At 49.3% G+C, this 18108-nt stretch overlaps 1 protein-coding gene across 1 annotated transcript in view; it reads right to left on the bottom strand.

The window, feature by feature from the left end:
- GARS1 (glycyl-tRNA synthetase 1) overlaps positions 1–1147 on the bottom strand; it is a 30552-nt gene extending 29405 nt beyond the window's left edge. Inside the window, exon 1 of the mRNA XM_073582166.1 lies at positions 833–1147. Coding sequence (XP_073438267.1) covers positions 833–1147 — 315 coding nt within the window. The remainder of the gene's footprint in view (positions 1–832) is intronic.
- Positions 1148–18108: the final 16961 nt, after the last annotated feature.

Here is an 18108-nt window from a genome sequence, read left to right as displayed (position 1 = left end):
AGATTATTCAGGACCAGATCCCACTATACAGTGCACCCCCAGATTATTCAGGACCAGATCCCACTATACAGTGCACCCCCAGATTATACAGAACCGGGCCCTATTATACAGTGCACCCCCAGATTATTCAGGACCAGATCCCACTATACAGTGCACCCCCAGATTATTCAGGACCAGATCCCACTATACAGTGCACCCCCAGATTATACAGAACCGGGCCCTATTATACAGTTCACCCCCAGATTATACAGGACCGGGCCCCATTATACAGTGCACCCCCAGATTATTCAGGACCGGGCCCTATTATACAGTGCACCCCCAGATTATACAGAACCGGGCCCTATTATACAGTTCACCCCCAGATTATACAGAACCGGGCCCTATTATACAGTGCACCCCCAGATTATTCAGGACCGGGCCCCATTATACAGTGCACCCCCAGATTATTCAGGACCGGGCCCCATTATACAGTGCACCCCCAGATTATACAGGACCGGGCCCTATTATACAGTGCACCCCCAGATTATACAGGACCGGACCCCATTATACAGTGCACCCCCAGATTATACAGGACCGGGCCCCATTATACAGTGCACCCCCAGATTATACAGGACCGGGCCCTATTATACAGTGCACCCCCAGATTATTCAGGACCGGGCCCCATTATACAGTGCACCCCCAAATAATACAGGACCGGATCCCATTATACAGTGCACCCCCAGATTATACAGAACCGGGCCCTATTATACAGTGCACCCCCAGATTATACAGGACCGGACCCCATTATACAATAGTGAGTGACCCCCACATTACTCCCCTCTTCTCTGCTCACCTGCTCTTTCACCGCCAGCCTCAATGGCGCCAGCAGCTCCTCCACATTCACCTCCATGGCTGGGGGGACTCTGGGGGGCGCCGGGGGTCGGTGCTTGGAGACTGGAGCTCGGGCGTGCCGGGTGTGCGGGGACAGGGAGCCGGGCAGACGGCGCAGCAGCAGGAGAGCAGGGAGGGACCTCAGCACGAGCATCACACACCTCACTGCATGATGAAATCTCTGCCGCAACCACCGCCGGAAAGCGACACCGCCGGCCGGCCGCCTCCGCGCTCTACGGCCCGGAAGTGCACAGTCAGCCATCTTGGCTGTGGGCATAATACCCTTTCTGCAGGCTGCCCGCTGTATATGGGGGCGGTCTGCTGTATCCGGAGGCTTCCACTGTACCAGGGGGATGTCCGCTGTATTCGGGGGCTGACTGCTGTATCTGGGGCTGTCCGCTGTACCCGGGAGCTTTCCCTGTACCCGGGGGCTGTCTGCTGTATCTGGGACTGTCTGCTGTACAAGGGGGCTGTCCGCTGTATCTGGGACTGTCTGCTGTACCCGGGGGCTGTCTGCTGTATCTGGGACTGTCTGCTGTATCTGGGACTGTCTGCTGTATCTGGGACTGTCTGCTGTACAAGGGGGCTGTCTGCTGTACAAGGGGGCTGTCCGCTGTACCCGGGGGCAGTCCGCTGTATCTGGGACTGTCTGCTGTACCCGGGGGCTGTCTGCTGTACCCGGGGGCTGTCTGCTGTACCCGGGGGCTGTCTGCTGTACCCGGGGGGCTGTCTGCTGTACAAGGGTGCTGTCTGCTGTATCCGGGGGGCTGTCTGCTGTATCCGGGGGGCTGTCTGCTGTATCCGGGGGGCTGTCTGCTGTATCCGGGGGCTGTGCGCTGTATCCGGGGGCTTCCACTGTACTAGGGGGATGTACGCTGTATTCGAGGGCTGTCTGCTGTACTCAAGGGCTGTCTGCTGTACCCGGGGGCTGTCTGCTGTACCCGGGGGCTGTCTGCTGTACCCGGGGGGCTGTCTGCTGTACCCGGGGGGCTGTCTGCTGTACCCGGGGGGCTGTCTGCTGTACCCGGGGGGCTGTCTGCTGTACCCGGGGGTCTGTCTGCTGTACCCGGGGGTCTGTCTGCTGTACCCGGGGGGCTGTCTGCTGTACCCGGGGGGCTGTCTGCTGTACCCGGGGGGCTGTCTGCTGTATCCGGGGGGCTGTCTGCTGTATCCGGGGGGCTGTCTGCTGTATCCGGGGGCTGTGCGCTGTATCCGGGGGCTTCCACTGTACTAGGGGGATGTACGCTGTATTCGAGGGCTGTCTGCTGTACTCAAGGGCTGTCTGCTGTACAAGGGTGCTGTCTGCTGTACAAGGGTGCTGTCTGCTGTATCCGGGGGGCTGTCTGCTGTATCCGGGGGGCTGTCTGCTGTATCCGGGGGGCTGTCTGCTGTATCCGGGGACTGTACCCGGGAGCTGTCCACTGTACCCGGGGGCTCTCTGTTCTATTTGGGGGCTGTCTACTGTAACCTGGGAAGTGTCCGCTGTATCCGGAGGCTGTCTGCTGTACTCGGGGTTGTGCACTGTACCCGGGGGCTGTCTGCTGTATCTGGGACTGTCTGCTGTATCTGGGACAGCTGAGGCTAGAGATGAGTGGATGGATTCCCGGGTCTCTGGTCCAAATAACTGCCATCAGGCAGCTAGACGGGAGGCCGTGAATTGATAACCTTCCGGCATCCCCGACGGCTTTTGATCGCCCAGGGTTAGAGCGCCGTCATCTGTGCATCCTGCTCATCCCTAGCTGGGTCCTGTTGATTATTTTTTGTTCTGTCATTCACAGTCGGAGCTGCCAGAACTTTCTCATCTCTATGTAGTGTCATTATACGACATCCGGCTTCTGGTCTCAGTAAGGTCGTGTTCACACGTTGCAGAAATATTGTGTTATTTGTTTACTGCAGATGGCTGCACCAAACTACACAATTTTATTATTATTTACTAGCTGAAGAGCCTGGCTTTGCCTGGGCATAGACACCATGTGCAGTGTGAGACCCAGTGTATTGTGAACACCCCTCCCCTTGCAGTGTGAGACCCTCTGTGTATTGTGAGTACCCCTCCCCTTGCAGTGTGAGACCCAGTGTATTGTGAACACCCCTCTCCTTGCAGTGTGAGAACCCCCTGTGTATTTTGAGACCCCCCTGTGTATTGTGAGACCTCTCTATGTATTATGAGACCCCCTCCCCTTGCAGTGTGAAACCCCCTTTGTATTGTGAGCACCCTTCCCTTGCAGTGTGAGACCCCTTCTGTATTGTGAGACACCCCCTCCGTGTATTGTGATCCCCCCTTGCAGTGTGAGCCCAGTTTGCGCGCTGGCCATGACAGGGCTGTGAAAGGCTGAGGGCAGCGGAGTCATGTGGGGACATGGGTGCACTCGGTGAGAGGGAGAGGATGCGCAGAAGTGGTCTGCGCTCCCCTCCTGTCCGCGGCTGCTGCCTCCTCCCCCTGAGTTCCCGTCACTCCCTCCACGGCCCCCCCCTCAGTCATTCCCGGCCCCTTCCAACTCACCGCCGCTTTCCATTGGCTATGGAGTGTGCGGGACTATGTGGAGTGAGCGGAGCCTGATATATACACACAATTTTCATACACTCAGCTTTATATATAGATTAAAGTGCCATTTATTCCATGGCGCTTTACATGAGGAGGGGTGTACATAATAAAAAACAAGTACAATAATCTTAATAATACAAGTCATGACTGGTACAGGGTGAGAGAGGACCCTGCCCGCGAGGGCTCACAATCTAATAACAATCTTCCCTGATTATTGCTCCCTTTTTGCTGCACTTTTTTAGGCTTTTTCGCCCTTATTTAATGTGTTTTTGGTGCAGATATGAAGCCGTATTTTTAATTCTTTTTTTATACTACAGAAAAGCTTTGATTCTGCACTTAATAAAGTATCTGCAGGTTTTTACATGTGGTTTTTACGCTTCACATAGAAGACGAGAGAGAAAAAAACACCAAAACCTCAGAGTTCAGCAGCGTCTTTAAACCACATGGGGCGCAGTTTTCATGGAATCACATCCACTTTGCTTGGACAGTTACACAGAACAGAATTACTGTGCGGAGGATACACAGCATTTCTGCTACATGTGAACACAACCTAAATGTCCAAGCAACGTATATGTGATTCCATGACATCTCCACCCTCAGTGCGTCTAAAGATGCTGCTGAGCTCTCCGGTTTTGGTGCTTTTTTTTCTCTCTGATTCAACAGGGTAGAAATGTTAAGATATAACGTTAACATAATATATTAGATGCGCCAATTCTGGCACTTTGCCTGTCTCTTCCCACTTGCCCTATGGCGGTGGCAAGTAAGGTTCAGATCTGTGGGGTTGATGTCAGCTGTGCTATGGCCGCTGACATCAAGCCCACTGATTAGTAATGGAGAGGCGTCTGCAGTACACAGTTTTTCAAACATCCAGATTACTGATGAAGGTCTTGTGTTGACCGAAACGTCTTTATTCTGTTTCTGGATATTCCACAACTAATAAAACGTTCCTGTTGAGGTCATTGATTGAGTACCAAATGTTATTACAAATATCTATCTGAAGGGCTGTCACAGTGTAGAGGGATCATCCTTATTCTCATTTGCACATGGAAACACGAGAAGCAATGGAATGAAACTGAAAGGGAGAAGATACAGATTAGATATTAGAAAAAACTTTTTGACAGGTTGATCAATGAGTGGAACAGGCTGCCATGAGCGGTGGTGAGTTCTCCTTCAATAGAAGTCTTCAAACAGAGGCTGGACAGACATGTGTCTGAGATGATTTAGTGAATCCTGCATTGAGCAGGGTTTTGGACGCGATGACCCTGGAGGTACCTTCCAACTCTACCATTCTAGGATTCTATGATCTCATCCTGTTAGAACATAGGTTCCTACAGTTAGGTTCTTACTTCTGTAATTATTTTACTTATACTTTCACTGTGTGCCAGCAGATGGCATTGTTTGCTTGCAGCTAGTCTGCTAGGCACCAACTATGCTAACCTTGTCCACTTCCTTAGGCTATGTTCACACATTGCATTTTTGCCGGCAAAACCTACTCTTTTGACAGTAAAGAAACGGCTTAGAATAATCAGGTTTTGCTGCGTTTTTCTTGTTGTTTGTACATGCTGATAAAGTTTAGTGCCCCCCAAGAAAACATGATGCAACTTCCTTAAAAGAAATCTGTCACCTCAATTTGGCGCTGTTTGTAAATGAGCTGTGTCCGGTCCAATAGGTGGTGTTTTGGCTCCTTCCCTCCACCCCTCCTTATCCGCTGTATGCAATATTTCAGGTAATTTCCGCAGTGCTCGTTCATATTTAGCGCGTGCGCATTGCAATCTCCAATCGTGCGTGCGCAGTATGCTTTGCCCAACTGCGGGCAAAGCTGAAAAGCATTAGTGCGCATGCGCCGGTGAACTTTGTCCCGGAACACAGAAATGGCAGCAAAATGCTTCCGGGACATAGTTCACCGGCGCATGCGCACTAATGCTTTTCAGCTTTGCCCGCAGTTGGGCAAAGCATACTGCGCACGCGCGATTGGAGATTGCAATGCGCACGCGCGAAATATGAACAAGCACTGCCGAAATGACCTGAAATATTGCGTACAGCGGCCAAAAGGGGGTGGTGGGAAGGAGCCAAAACACCACCCATCGGACCGGACACAAATCATTTACACACAGCGCCAAATTGAGTTGACAGATTCCCTTTAAGGTTTTTGTACCGAAAACACAGCAAAACCTGACACCTCTGTTTTTGCACTTACTTTCTTTCTATGAGTGAAAAAATGCTACAAAAACGCTGAAAGAAGTGACATGCTGAAGTTTTTAAAAATGCAGCAGTTTTCCAAATCAGTCGGAAAGAAAACAATGTGTGCATGAGATTTCTGAACATAGATTTTACTGGTACTATAAAACGCAGCTTAAAATTTGCATTAAAAAAAACGCAGCAAAAACGCAACGTGTGAACATAACCTTCCATTCACACGTTGCAGAAATACTATAGTTGCTGTATTAGTTTGTGTTCACATCTCCAGTGACACAATTCCAGGTTTTATATTTATATATTCATATACTCACTATTTTTAAGCAACCTCTCCATATTTGTTTCACAAATTAAATGTTAAATAATAATCTGCTTCACATATTTTAATTATTACTTAAATACTCCTTACCTCACATATGCAATATTAATCACCCTGTTTTTCAAATTGTAGACTCTGAATTTCATAGAATAATTTATTATTTAGTTTTTACTGTAAATTGCTAAACTGGTTCCACACAATACTTCATTCATTTATCAGTTTTTGAGCGCTGCAGTGACACACAGCGGAAATGTTCAATTTCTCAGACACTGCAATGTGAAGTTCACTCATCAGTTTGAATCTTACACACATTTTGTAATTGATTTTTTTATGGATTATTGGTTTTTATCCTATGCTGTGTGATACTGACTGCTGAGCCGTGTATCTAATCCTATCCTGTGTGATACTGTCTGCTGAGCCGTGTATCTAATCCTATCCTGTGTGATACTGTCTGCTGAGCCGTGTATCTAATCTGATCGAAGATGGGTAGGATACGTAACTCAGGTATATATAGATAGATATATATAACCAGAGGTGTCCGGAGGGATAGTCTGAGACGCCCTCCTCCTTTCACTGAGTACCGCAAATTTTGGGCAATCCCAAAAGGGGGATTATTGACCCGGTGGAACAGAGACGGAGACGGCTGCTCCAGTATTGTGCACAATTTGTCAGGATATTTAGCTCTAAAGGAGAGAATTTTGTTTCTGTGGAAGAAAAAGAAAAGTTTGGAATTGTGTGAAGGATCAGATACTGTTAGTCTTATGATTCAAAGACGAGGAAAGAAATGTGTCAGGAATGCAGGAAAAATATTTTCAATTCTGGGATTTCCTAAGGGCGGGAGGTTGTAGCCTACGCTATGGGATGAAGGCGTTAAAGAAAATTAAGGGAGATTGACTGATGATGGATTACTTAAAGGCGCTGAGGAATTCCGTGGCTTGGCACATGAATTGTATAGTGAAGGTTATGTGGAAGTTGAACAGCAAGTGAATTCTGATTGTTTCTGTTACTGCTATGTTGAAGAAGGAAAAATTGTCTATTATGACAGGGACGGGATGTTTTGTGGTTCAAGAAAGTGACTGTGATGTGAGAAAGTGATTGATTAAAGAAGGAATTGAGATTAATGATACTAATGTGTTAGGAAGACGAATAGTTAAAAGTAATGATTTGAAAGAAGAGGTCTCCCTGCTAGATGACAATTGTACAAGGAGACCGAGAGTCGCAGCCCCCACCTTTGCTTACGGCACCTATTATCATCCGCCGCCAGCCTCAATCCCCATTCACCCGATCCAGAGGGAAAAAAAAAAAGTTTTCAGAAGACTTTAACCCGCTCTGTTCAGGAGAGAGAGAGAAAAAAAAAAAAGCAAGCTAGCAGCTGCAGCTGCTTCAGTACCCCCTCCCATCTTAGCCCACACCATATCTCCCTTCGCCCCCACTGCAGCTGCGAACACACAGTGTGCCCTTCAGCCCACACAGCAAACTCTCGCCCCCCCCAGACTTCAGCTAGTGGGAACCCTGCTCCTCAGCCCCTCCCTGCTAATTCTCGTTACTGCTCAGTTTGTGATCTCTCCCACATGTCCAGTAAATTTACTGGGGGTAGATTTATTATCACAGTTCTGCTCCAGAATACAATTCCAAGATGATGGTCAGATGGTTTTTTTTGTTATATAATCCCTATGTAGATTAAGATAGTGAGGAAATCTGTATTTTACTCTTCGCCACGACAGCACCCACTTGGAGAGAGGGATCCGCCCATAGGAACAGGAAACCTACAGAGATAAAAGAGGGCAGTCCGCCTCTCCTCCACAGTTGGTTTCCTGTTCCATGGGAACCGCAGGATTTTCTACAGAGACATACCTGGGCCAAGGAACCGCCTGTGCAGTGTCTGTGTGAATGGCAGGGGTTCCGGTCCAGAAGCAGCGACGGGGGAGTGCTGGAGTCCGGCTCCCTCCTCGACTAAGACGGGCAGCGCGATAAGAAACACCGGTCCCGGGTGAGGCCGACCGGGGGTTTTCTGAGGTCATACACGCCACCGGGATCTTGGAGAATAGCCATCCCGGTCCGTGTGGGAGTGCGGAGCCGAGAGGAACCCGTGATCTCTGGCGTCCCGGGGCTTCAGCGTCCTGGAGGATGCTTGGGCGGCGCTGCCAGGAGGTAAGGAGGAACTTCCGGGTTACCGGAGGTTCCTCCGTGTACAGCGCATGCGCGGTCTCATGGAGCCGCGCGAGATTGGAGCTTGGAGCAGCACTCCCCCTCCGAGGAAAAAAAAAAAAAAAAGGTGTTTAATATGGCGGCGCCGGCGGCTGTATTTCAGGCCGGTCGCATGTTAATTAGCAGCGCCGCAGGCAGGCGCACCTGGGAGGGGGGAGGTACCAGGTATTGAAAGGGGCTATATAAACCTGTGGGGATAGGGATAGAGCGTGCAAGCATGTCTTCCCCAAGACAGGACACGCATCCCCAGGCAGGTGATACAGCGGCAGCTAAGGATCACTCACATCGTGGCTCCTCGGATAGAAGCCACAGAAGCCATGCCAGCGGAGCCCCTTCTCAGCCTGAGCCGGTACCTACAGCTTCTCTGGGTGAGTGGACGACTCTCTGCCTATCAAGCTGTTAAATATCATCTCTCTCACTCTCTTTCTCTCCGCCGCTATGTCCACTGTAGGCTAAGAGGAAGGAGAAATCAAAAAATAAGGAATGTGCCCTTTGTACGCGGCCCTTACCGGACTCTTATACAAAGAAGCTGTGCAAAAAATGCATTAACGAAACCGCAAAGCAGACTTCAACATCGTCCACAGATATAAGGGCTATAATAAGGGAGGAATTACAGGCCCTAACCCAGTCGGGCGGCCTACCTAATAAAACTAAGACTAACAAGCCAGCAACAGTTAGCTTAGATACGGATGAGGACGAAGCATTGGTCTCGGACAGTTCCAATGCGTCCACATCATCATCTTCCTCTGATTTTGAGGGGCGTTCATGTTTTTCGTCAGATAACATGGACAACTTGGTGAAGTCTGTGAGAAGCACCATGGGATGCACAGAGACTAAGGAACCGCAAACGACACAGATTATGTTTGCGGGATTGACAGATAGGAGGAGGAGGAGAGCTTTTCCCGTTATACCAGCTATAAAAGCCTTAGTGAAAAAGGAGTGGGAGAAGCAGGACCAGAGAGGTTATCTTACCTCAGCGTCAAAAAGAAGGTACCCCTTCAGTGACGAGGAATTGTCAACGTGGTCTAAGGTCCCGAAGGTCGATGCGGCAGTCGCCTCAGCCTCAAAACAGTCGGCCTTACCAGTGGAGGACGCAGGGATTCTAAAAGACCCACTGGACCGGAAAGCTGATGCCTCAATAAAAAGGGCATGGGAGGCAGCTACGGGCACGTTTAAACCGGCAATAGCCAGTACATGCACAGCTCGCTCTATGCTGGTCTGGATTGATCAGCTGGACCAGCAGATATAACAAAAAGTCTCCAGAGACAAGCTACGAGCTGCTATACCACTAATTCGGGGCGCAGCGGCATATATGGCGGATGCCTCAGCCGACTCCCTTCGCATGGCAGCCAGAACAGCAGGCTTGCTTAATAACGCCAGACGTAGCCCGTGGCTTAAGAGCTGGAAAAGTGACACCCAATCCAAGGCAAAGCTATGTGCCATACCTTGTGAGGGTGAGTTTTTGTTTGGGAAAACCTTAGACGAAATCCTTACAAAAGCAAAAGAAAGTAAAAAAGGGTTCCCTAACTCCTTTCTCCCATTTTATAGGAGGGCGTTTAGGAGACGACCATTTGGCAGGGGAAGACCAGCAGAGAATCAAAATCACTGGGCCACAAAAGAAGAAAAAGGCAAAGGTGCTATGTTTAGAGGATCCTCCTTCCGCAGAAATCGGAGCTAAGGAGCCGGTCCTGTTGTGAGTTCATTTTCCCCTTTACCACTGAGGCCCGATGAACTCCCTCTTCTAGTAAAGAAAGATAGTGAGCCTGATTATCAGGCATCTGGGTCTAATGATGATTGGCTGAGTGGAGTTTCTGACTGGATATAAGGCTGTCCACGCCCGTCTGCTCTGTGGGTGATTTCTCTGTGGATCCTTGGATACCAGTCTGAATTCCTGCTCTCCAAAAGCTAAGTTTTCTGCTCTGCCGTTTTCATTTGTATGTTGTTTTTGTTTTGCTGGATTTCTGTCATTCCCTGCTGGGGTGATCTGAATTCCTTTAGCTCTGTCTTCAGAATATACCTGAGTGCTGATATAGTTTTTGAAGCCTAGCTGCTTCAGGGCCTTTTTCCATATCAGCCTGTTGGCTTATGTCTTTTCAGGGTTTTTGCAGATTGCAGACAGCAGCTGTCCTATCCTGTCCTATTTTAGTGAGTTTGGGCCCCATTGTTTGCTCAGCCTATCTTTCTATCTGTGTGTGTGTTTTTTCATCTTGCTTCACCGTCATTATATGTTGGGGGCTGCCTTTTACTTTGGGGTCTGCTCTGGGGCAGTTTACTTTTCCTTTTCTGTCTTTAGGCTATTTAGTTTCTCCGGCTGTGATCGAGGGGTCTAGGGCACCGTAGGAACCCCCCACGGCTACTGCTAGTTGTGTTGTTAGGTTCAGGGGTCTGCAATCTGATAGTTGCCAACTTCTCCGGTTTTCTGGACTTAGCTGCTATTTTTGTGTCTGCCTCCTACGGTGACTCATTCATAACAGAATCACCCGCCGAACCGCAGATCCTAGGGTACTCAATAGCAGGAAAGAATTGTAAAAAAAAAAAAAAAAAAGTGTGTATATTTTTTCCTCTATATCTCTGAGGCCGTAGGGGGATTTTTTTTTTCTCTCAATGGAGATAAAGCAATTGTCTGATCGTGTGGAGCAGCTCGCTGCGGAAGTACGGGGAATTTCCGCCTACCTTGCTCATTCTCATACTGCTGAACCAAAGATTCCCACACCTGACGTATTTTTTGGGGATCGGTCTAAATTTTTGAATTTAAAAAATAATTGTAAATTATTTTTTGCCTTGAAGCCTAACTCGTCAGGGAGCTCCGCGCAGCAGGTTAAAATTGTCATCTCTTTGCTGCGTGGCGATCCCCAGGATTGGGCGTTTTCTTTGAAACCTGATGATCCTATTCTGACTAATGTGAACGCATTTTTTCAAGCCTTGGGGTTGTTGTATGACGAACCTAATGCCATTGATCAGGCTGAAAAGACCCTGCTGGCATTGAACCAGGGTCAAGATTCTGCAGAATCGTACTGTCAAAAATTCCGAAAGTGGGCGGTACTTACTACCTGGAATGATAATGCCTTGGCTGCTCTCTTTCGGAAGGGTTTGTCAGAAGCCGTAAAAGATACTATGGTGGGATTTCCTGTTCCCTCTGGTCTTGACGATTCTATGTCATTAGCCATTCAGATTGATCGGCGTTTGCGCGAACGCAAAACTGCACGAGTGGTGTTGCCACTTGTTGAACGAGTGTCTGAGCCTATGCAATGTGATAGAGTTTTGTCCAGAGAGCAGCGTCAGGAGTTCAGAAGGCGTAATAAGTTGTGTTTTTTCTGTGGAGATGCCTCGCATGTTATTTCTGTCTGTCCTAAACGAGAGAAACGTTTTGCACACACGTTTTCTGTTGGTGGTGTTCAACCTAAGTTTCTTCTGGCTATTACTCTGATCTGCTCCCTGTCCACATTTTCCGCCAAGGCTTTTGTGGATTCGGGAGCAGCTCTAAACCTAATGGACTTGGATTTTGCTAAACGTTGTGGATTTCCGATGACACCTCTGCAGACGCCTATTCCTTTGAGGGGGATTGATGCTACTCCTTTGGCAAAAAATAAACCTCAGTTTTGGACCCAGGTGGTAATGTGGGTCACCCCAGACCATCAAGAAAATTGCAGATTTTTGGTGTTGCATAATCTGCATGATACCATTGTTCTGGGGTTTCCCTGGTTGCAAATTCATAATCCAGTTTTGGATTGGAAATCTGTGTCTGTGGTGAGTTGGGGTTGTTGGTGTGCCTTTAGTGAGGCTCCGGTGTTTTCCACCTCTCCTCAGTCGCATGATGTTCCTGATTATTTGGCGGACTTTTATGATGTATTTAGTGAGAATGAGTCTGCGTCTCTGCCTCCTCATAGGAGTTATGACTGTGCAATTGAACTGAGCCCGGGGTGTAAATTCCCCAAGGGTCGGCTCTTCAATTTATCTGTACCCGAGCACGAGGCTATGCGATCCTATATTAAGGAGGCGTTGGAGAAGGGTCATATTAGACCATCCTCGTCACCCTTAGGTGCCGGTTTTTTCTTTGTAGCCAAAAAAGATGGATCATTAAGACCTTGTATTGATTATCGTGCCCTCAACAAAATTACTGTTAAATATCAGTATCCGTTACCCCTGATTTCGGATCTATTCTCTAGAGTTAAAGGTGCTTGCTGGTTTACCAAGCTTGACCTCAGGGGGGCGTATAATCTTATCTGCATTAAGCATGGGGATGAATGGAAGAGTAGAGTTGAGCGACTTTTGTTTTTTTAGGGTCGCGTTTCGTTTCGTGAAACCCGACTTTTCCAAAAGTCGGGTCGAGCAAGATCGTCCGATTATAGGGAAAAGTCGGGGTCGTCCCGAAACACGAAACCCAATGTAAGTCAATGGAGAATAAAAGTCGGCAGTGAGAGGAGGACAGGAAACACACCTACAGTGCCCATTTGAATGCCAAAAACATCATTTCTTCTTACTTAAGCTTGTCAACCTTAATTAACTTCATAATACAAGTTACGCACTGAAAAATGGGGGTTATTTGGCTAAAGTTGTGGGGGGGGGGCTGGCTCCAGGTTTTCATGTGCCCTGGGCGAAAGAGCGCCCCTTTAACACATACCACAACTCATCATGCTCCGATACGGCAGAGAAATAGCGGTATAGTACAATGAAAAATACTTCACTTTTTACATCTCATGACAAGGCCCATCTATTTCTCCATACAGAATCATTGGTCCCATATAATGTTTGAAACAGTATATGATGAGCTCCACATAATGCTACAGTATATGTTGGTCCCCATGGATGAAGCTCCACTGTCTTATGGGCCCAAATAATGCTCCAAACATAATGGGCCCCATTTCTAATGCTCTAGTGTATAATGGGCCCTGTAAATGCTGCTCCAGTGTCTGATGTCCACCTTTGGAATGTTCCAGTGTATGGTGGGCCCCATCTATCATTCTCCAGAATATAGTGCTCCCCAAAAATTGCTGTCCCAACATTGAAAACAATCAAATAAGTCTCCTCGCTAGGGAATCCCTGTACTTGTCTGGACTCCTCGTCGTCCCCATCTTCCATCTCACTGCACAGTATTTCAACTTTGCAAGTGCTGTGATCCTGGGCAAGCAGGGGGGGCCCACTCGGCGACGGCACTGGCACAGGGCCCCTGATAGTACGGTGGTGTGTCTGATGGCGGGTGGGCCGAACCTGCACTTTCATCTGCAGCTTCCTCTTTGTCACCGTGTAAGATGGAACTGTATATGGGAAGGGTAACCTGAGTTTCATCAGGGTCAGATTCAGGCCGTGTAGCGTGCGAGGGGAATGTAGTGGTCTGGGTCAATGTACCAGCAGATTCATCGAGCAGTGGCTGGGCATCAGTGCACTTGTGTCGCCCCCAGGAGTACGGTCGCCACAGTGGCATTACCTTCCTCCTAGGGAGTGTGATGTCATGCTTGGGAGCAACGAACGATCTCTCTAGCAGGTTAACTGATTGGGCGGCGTTATTCCCACGAGTCATGACCCTCCAAACAGCGTTCATGAAGGCAAAGAGTTTGTTTTACGTGGGCAGTATGGTTGCAAAGCTGAACCTTAAAGGAATGTCCAGAAGGGCACCACCAGGAGTGGAGCCTACGGTTAAATTCGACTCCACCTGGGAAACCTCAACCATGCCAGCTACGGAACAGATGCACACATTGCAAGCTTAATTCCGTTAACGAACGAGACTCCGTCATGCCCCGCGGTCCGAGTCCGGCTTACTAGAGGGACACGTGAGGCTCTGGAACATGAGATTGGCCAATAACTGGTGTGTCATGCCAGTACATGTCCGTGGCTGCATGTGCGCTACACTGAAAAGGCCAGCGTTTGTCGCTTACAGGTGCAGATAACCCGCTGAACAACGTTAGTGATGGGGATCACTGATTACAATTATTACCCGCGAACAATGATTTCCCAGTAAGTGCAGGTCAACTGCAGTTCCGGAATTAGGCCTAACCGTCATTCCTGAAAAAATGAAAAACTTACGTGTGCAAACCACAGGTGCTGTAGCTTGCTTAATAGCTCGCCAGCCGTTCTCACGCCCAGTATGGATTACACGTGATTGCACAAAGGTTAGAAAGGGTACCGTATCCCCGGATAACATGTATGGATAGCGTACACATTCAAAATATATGTCTCAGGAGGCAGGCTCAGACGGTGTTAGGCCCAGTATGGATTGCACGTGATTGCACAAAGGTTAGAAAGGGTACCGTATCTCCGGATAACATGTATGGATAGCGTACACATTCAAAATATATGTCTCAGGAGGCAGGCTCAGACGGTGTTAGGCCCAGTATGGATTGCACGTGATTGCACAAAGGTTAGAAAGGGTACCGTATCCCCGGATAACATGTATGGATAGCGTACACATTCAAAATATATGTCTATACAGCATGAGGCAGGCTCAGACGGTGTTAGGCCCAGTATGGATTGCACGTCATTGCACAAAGGTTAGAAAGGGTACCGTATCCCTGGATAACATGTATGGATAGCGTACACATTCAAAATATATGTCTATACAGCATGAGGCAGGCTCAGACGGTGTTAGGCCCAGTATGGATTGCACGTCATTGCACAAAGGTTAGAAGGGGTACCGTATCCCCGGATAACATGTATGGATAGCGTACACATTCAAAATATATGTCTCAGGAGGCAGGCTCAGACGGTGTTAGGCACAGTATGGATTTGACGGCCCAGATTACACAGCGGAGGAGCAGGGAGAGGTAAAGATTGCAAATGCTGGGGCCCTGCCCAAGCAAGGGGGGCCCACTCGTGGGCGTCGGTACTGGCACTGGGCCCCTCATAGTACAGCGGTGTGTCTGACGGCGGGTGTGCACCACCACCGTCAGAGACACTTGATTGCACTATGAGGGACCCTGTGCCAGTGCCCGCGCCCAAGAGTCGGCCTACCCACCTGTCCAGGGCAACGGCACTCGCACGGTGTCGTGCGCTAGGTGGTGACCCCGGCCATGGGGGGGGAGGCAGCACAGTTAGGGAGTTTTAGAAAGTGGCACATGTTGATGTTGGACATTCAGCTGATGCAAAAGGCGAAATAGGTCAAGTCCCAGGAAGAGGTGGACCAAAGCAAGCCATTTTTCTGTCACCCTATGTGTCATCAGGGAAAGGTGGGACAAAATCCTTGGAAACCCATGCGTGGTTCATTTTAATGAAGGTTAGATCATCCACATTTTGGGTTGACAGACGGGTCCTTTTTTCTGTCAGGATTGATCCAGCTGCACTGAAGACTCTTTCCGATAGCACACTTGCAGCTGGGCAAGCGAGCTCCTGTAAGGCATATTGTGCCAATTCAGGCCAGGTGTCCAGTTTAGCGGCCCAATAGTCAAAGGGGAATGACCTGTGTGGGAGAACATCGATATGGGAGGAAAAGTAGTTTGTAACCATGGTTGACAACTGCTGTCTCCTGTCACTTTCCATCGATGCAGTATTACCAGTTGTGTGAGCGGTATTTGAAAACTCAGTCCACAACATTGTCATGAAACCCCTGTCTCCAACGCCACTTCTGCTGTGTGCACCACGAACACCTCTGCCAAGCTGTCCCCGGCCCGTACGGCTCGTGTGAGAACCATCACCGCTGCTGTGTGCTGGGAATGCCTCAAGCAACCGATTTACCAGAGTTGCTTGTTTATTAGCCAATATTAGGTCAAGGTTCTCCTGTGGCATGATGTTTTGTAATTTGCCTTTATAGCGTGGATCCAGGATGCTGGCCAACCAGTAGTCGTCATCGTTCATCATTTTGGCAATGCGGGGCTCCCTTTTTAGGATCCGCAAGGCATAATCTGACATGTGGGCCAATGTTCCCGGTGTCAATGATGCACTGCGAGTGCTGGTTGGAGGAGCACTTTCTGGCAAATCCACATCCCTCCAGTCACGCACAAACTCTGTACCAGACCTTGCCACGCCAACATTTTCACTTGCCCCACGAGATGCATCCTCCTCCCCTAAGTAATCATCCCCATCATCATCCTCCTCCTCCTCCTCTTCTTCTTCCACCTCGTCCAGGAGAGGTCCCTGATCAGACAATGGCTGAATGTCATCAAGGATTCCCTCCTCCTCTTCCTCCTCATCAACATTGGCTGCAGACGCCTGCTCCTTAAGGTGCGTCAAAGTTTGCATGAGCAGACGCATAAGTGGGATGCTCATGCTTAGGATGGCGTCGTCTGCGCTTACCAGCCGTGTGCATTCCTCAAAACACTGAAGGACTTTACAGAGGTCTTTCAGCTTCGACCACTGCACACCTGTCAACTCCATGTCTGCTCTCAAAGTGCCTGGCCGTGTATCCTCCCACAAATGCATTATGGCCTGCCTCTGCTCGCACAGCCGCTCCACCATGTGCAGGGTGGAGTTCCACCTTGTTGCAATGTCGATAATGAGGCGGTGGTTGGGAAGGTGGAGCAATCGCTGCAGCTTCTGCATACGAACGGAGTGTACAGGCGACCGGCGGATGTGCGCGCACAGTCTTCGCACCTTCTGGAGCAGGGCTGTTAACTCCGGATAATTTTTGAGGAAGCACTGCACCACCAGGTTCAAGGTGTGAGCCAAGCAAGGTATGTGGCTGAGTTTTGAAAGGGCTATGGCTGCCACAAAATTACGGCCGTTATCACTAACTACCTTGCCTGCCTCAAGATGTACACTGCCCAGCCATGACTCAGTTTGTCGCTTCAAGTACTCGGCCAGCACCTCGGCGGTATGTCTGTCGCCCAAACACATCATCTGCAACACAGCTGACGCTTTCCACTAGCTGCTCGATAGGGGGACACATCGTGTGCAACAGTGGCAGCTGCAGATGGAGTGCTCGTATGACTGCGCTCTGTGGACGAGCTTTCGCTTCTGGAGGAGGAGGAGGAGGGTGGAACGCCTACAGCCAACTGTTTCCTATACCGTGGGCTAGGCAGCACTGTCCCACCACCGCTGTCCCCTGTGGACCCTGCATCCACCACATTAACCCAGTGCGCAGTGATGGACACGTAACGGCCCTGGCCATGCCGACTGGACCATGCATCAGTTGTGAGGTGCACCTTTCCGCTCACTGACTGCTTGAGTGCATGGACAATGCGGTCTTTCACATGATGGTGGAGGGCTGGGATGGCTTTGCGAGAGAAGAAGTGGCGACTGGGTAGGTCATAGCGTGGTACTGCATAGGCCATGAGTTCGCGGAAAGCTGCGCTTTCCACCAACCGAAAGGGCATCATCTCAAACGAGATTAGTTTGGCAATGTGGGCGTTCAAACCCAGTGTACGCGGATGAGAGACTGAGTACTTTCTTGACCTACTCATAGTGTCTGGGAGGGTGAGCTGGACTTGAGAGCTGCATATGGTGGAAGTAGCGGTGGACAGGGCGGACTGAGAGAGGGTTGATGATGGTGATGGAGTTGGTGTTCTTTCTGATGGCCTAGAATCAGTCTTTCGTTGATATAACAGTGGGATTCCCTGACTGCTGTGGCCTTGCAACGACACCTCAACATTTGCTGCTGTGCTAACCGGTGGGCTTACAGTGGGGGAAACAATGTAGCGTTGATGACTACCTTCGTTGTGATCAGTTGCACATGTGGCACTTGAGGTTTGGTGTTGTGTCCACGCTTGCAAGTGCATGCTGGTTAAATGTCTAAGCATGCAACTGGTATTCAAATTTTTCAGATTTTTCCCTCGGCTAAAGGTCTTTGCGCACTTCTTACAGATAACCTTGGCCTGATCATGAGGATTTTGTTCAAAAAAGTGCCACACTGCACTCTTCCTACTTTGGCAGACATTTTGCGGCCTAGCACGCTGTGATCTTTTGACCCTCTGGACAAGCTGTCCAGCAACTCTTTTGATGTTTGGAACCTGTCTTTGGAGTGCTCCGGGCCTGCCAGATAACAGCTGTTGCGATGTCGATGTCTGCTGTGGATGCTCCTCATCTGAGCTATTGGAAGCAGCACCCT

The sequence above is a fragment of the Dendrobates tinctorius genome, unplaced genomic scaffold, assembly GCF_039654945.1.
Source record: "Dendrobates tinctorius isolate UK_male_01 unplaced genomic scaffold, ASM3965494v1 ptg000070l, whole genome shotgun sequence".
In the NCBI taxonomy this organism is placed as follows: domain Eukaryota; kingdom Metazoa; phylum Chordata; class Amphibia; order Anura; family Dendrobatidae; genus Dendrobates; species Dendrobates tinctorius.
The sequence above is the reverse complement of the archived record's forward strand: the minus strand, read 5'-3'. Positions and strand labels throughout refer to the sequence as shown.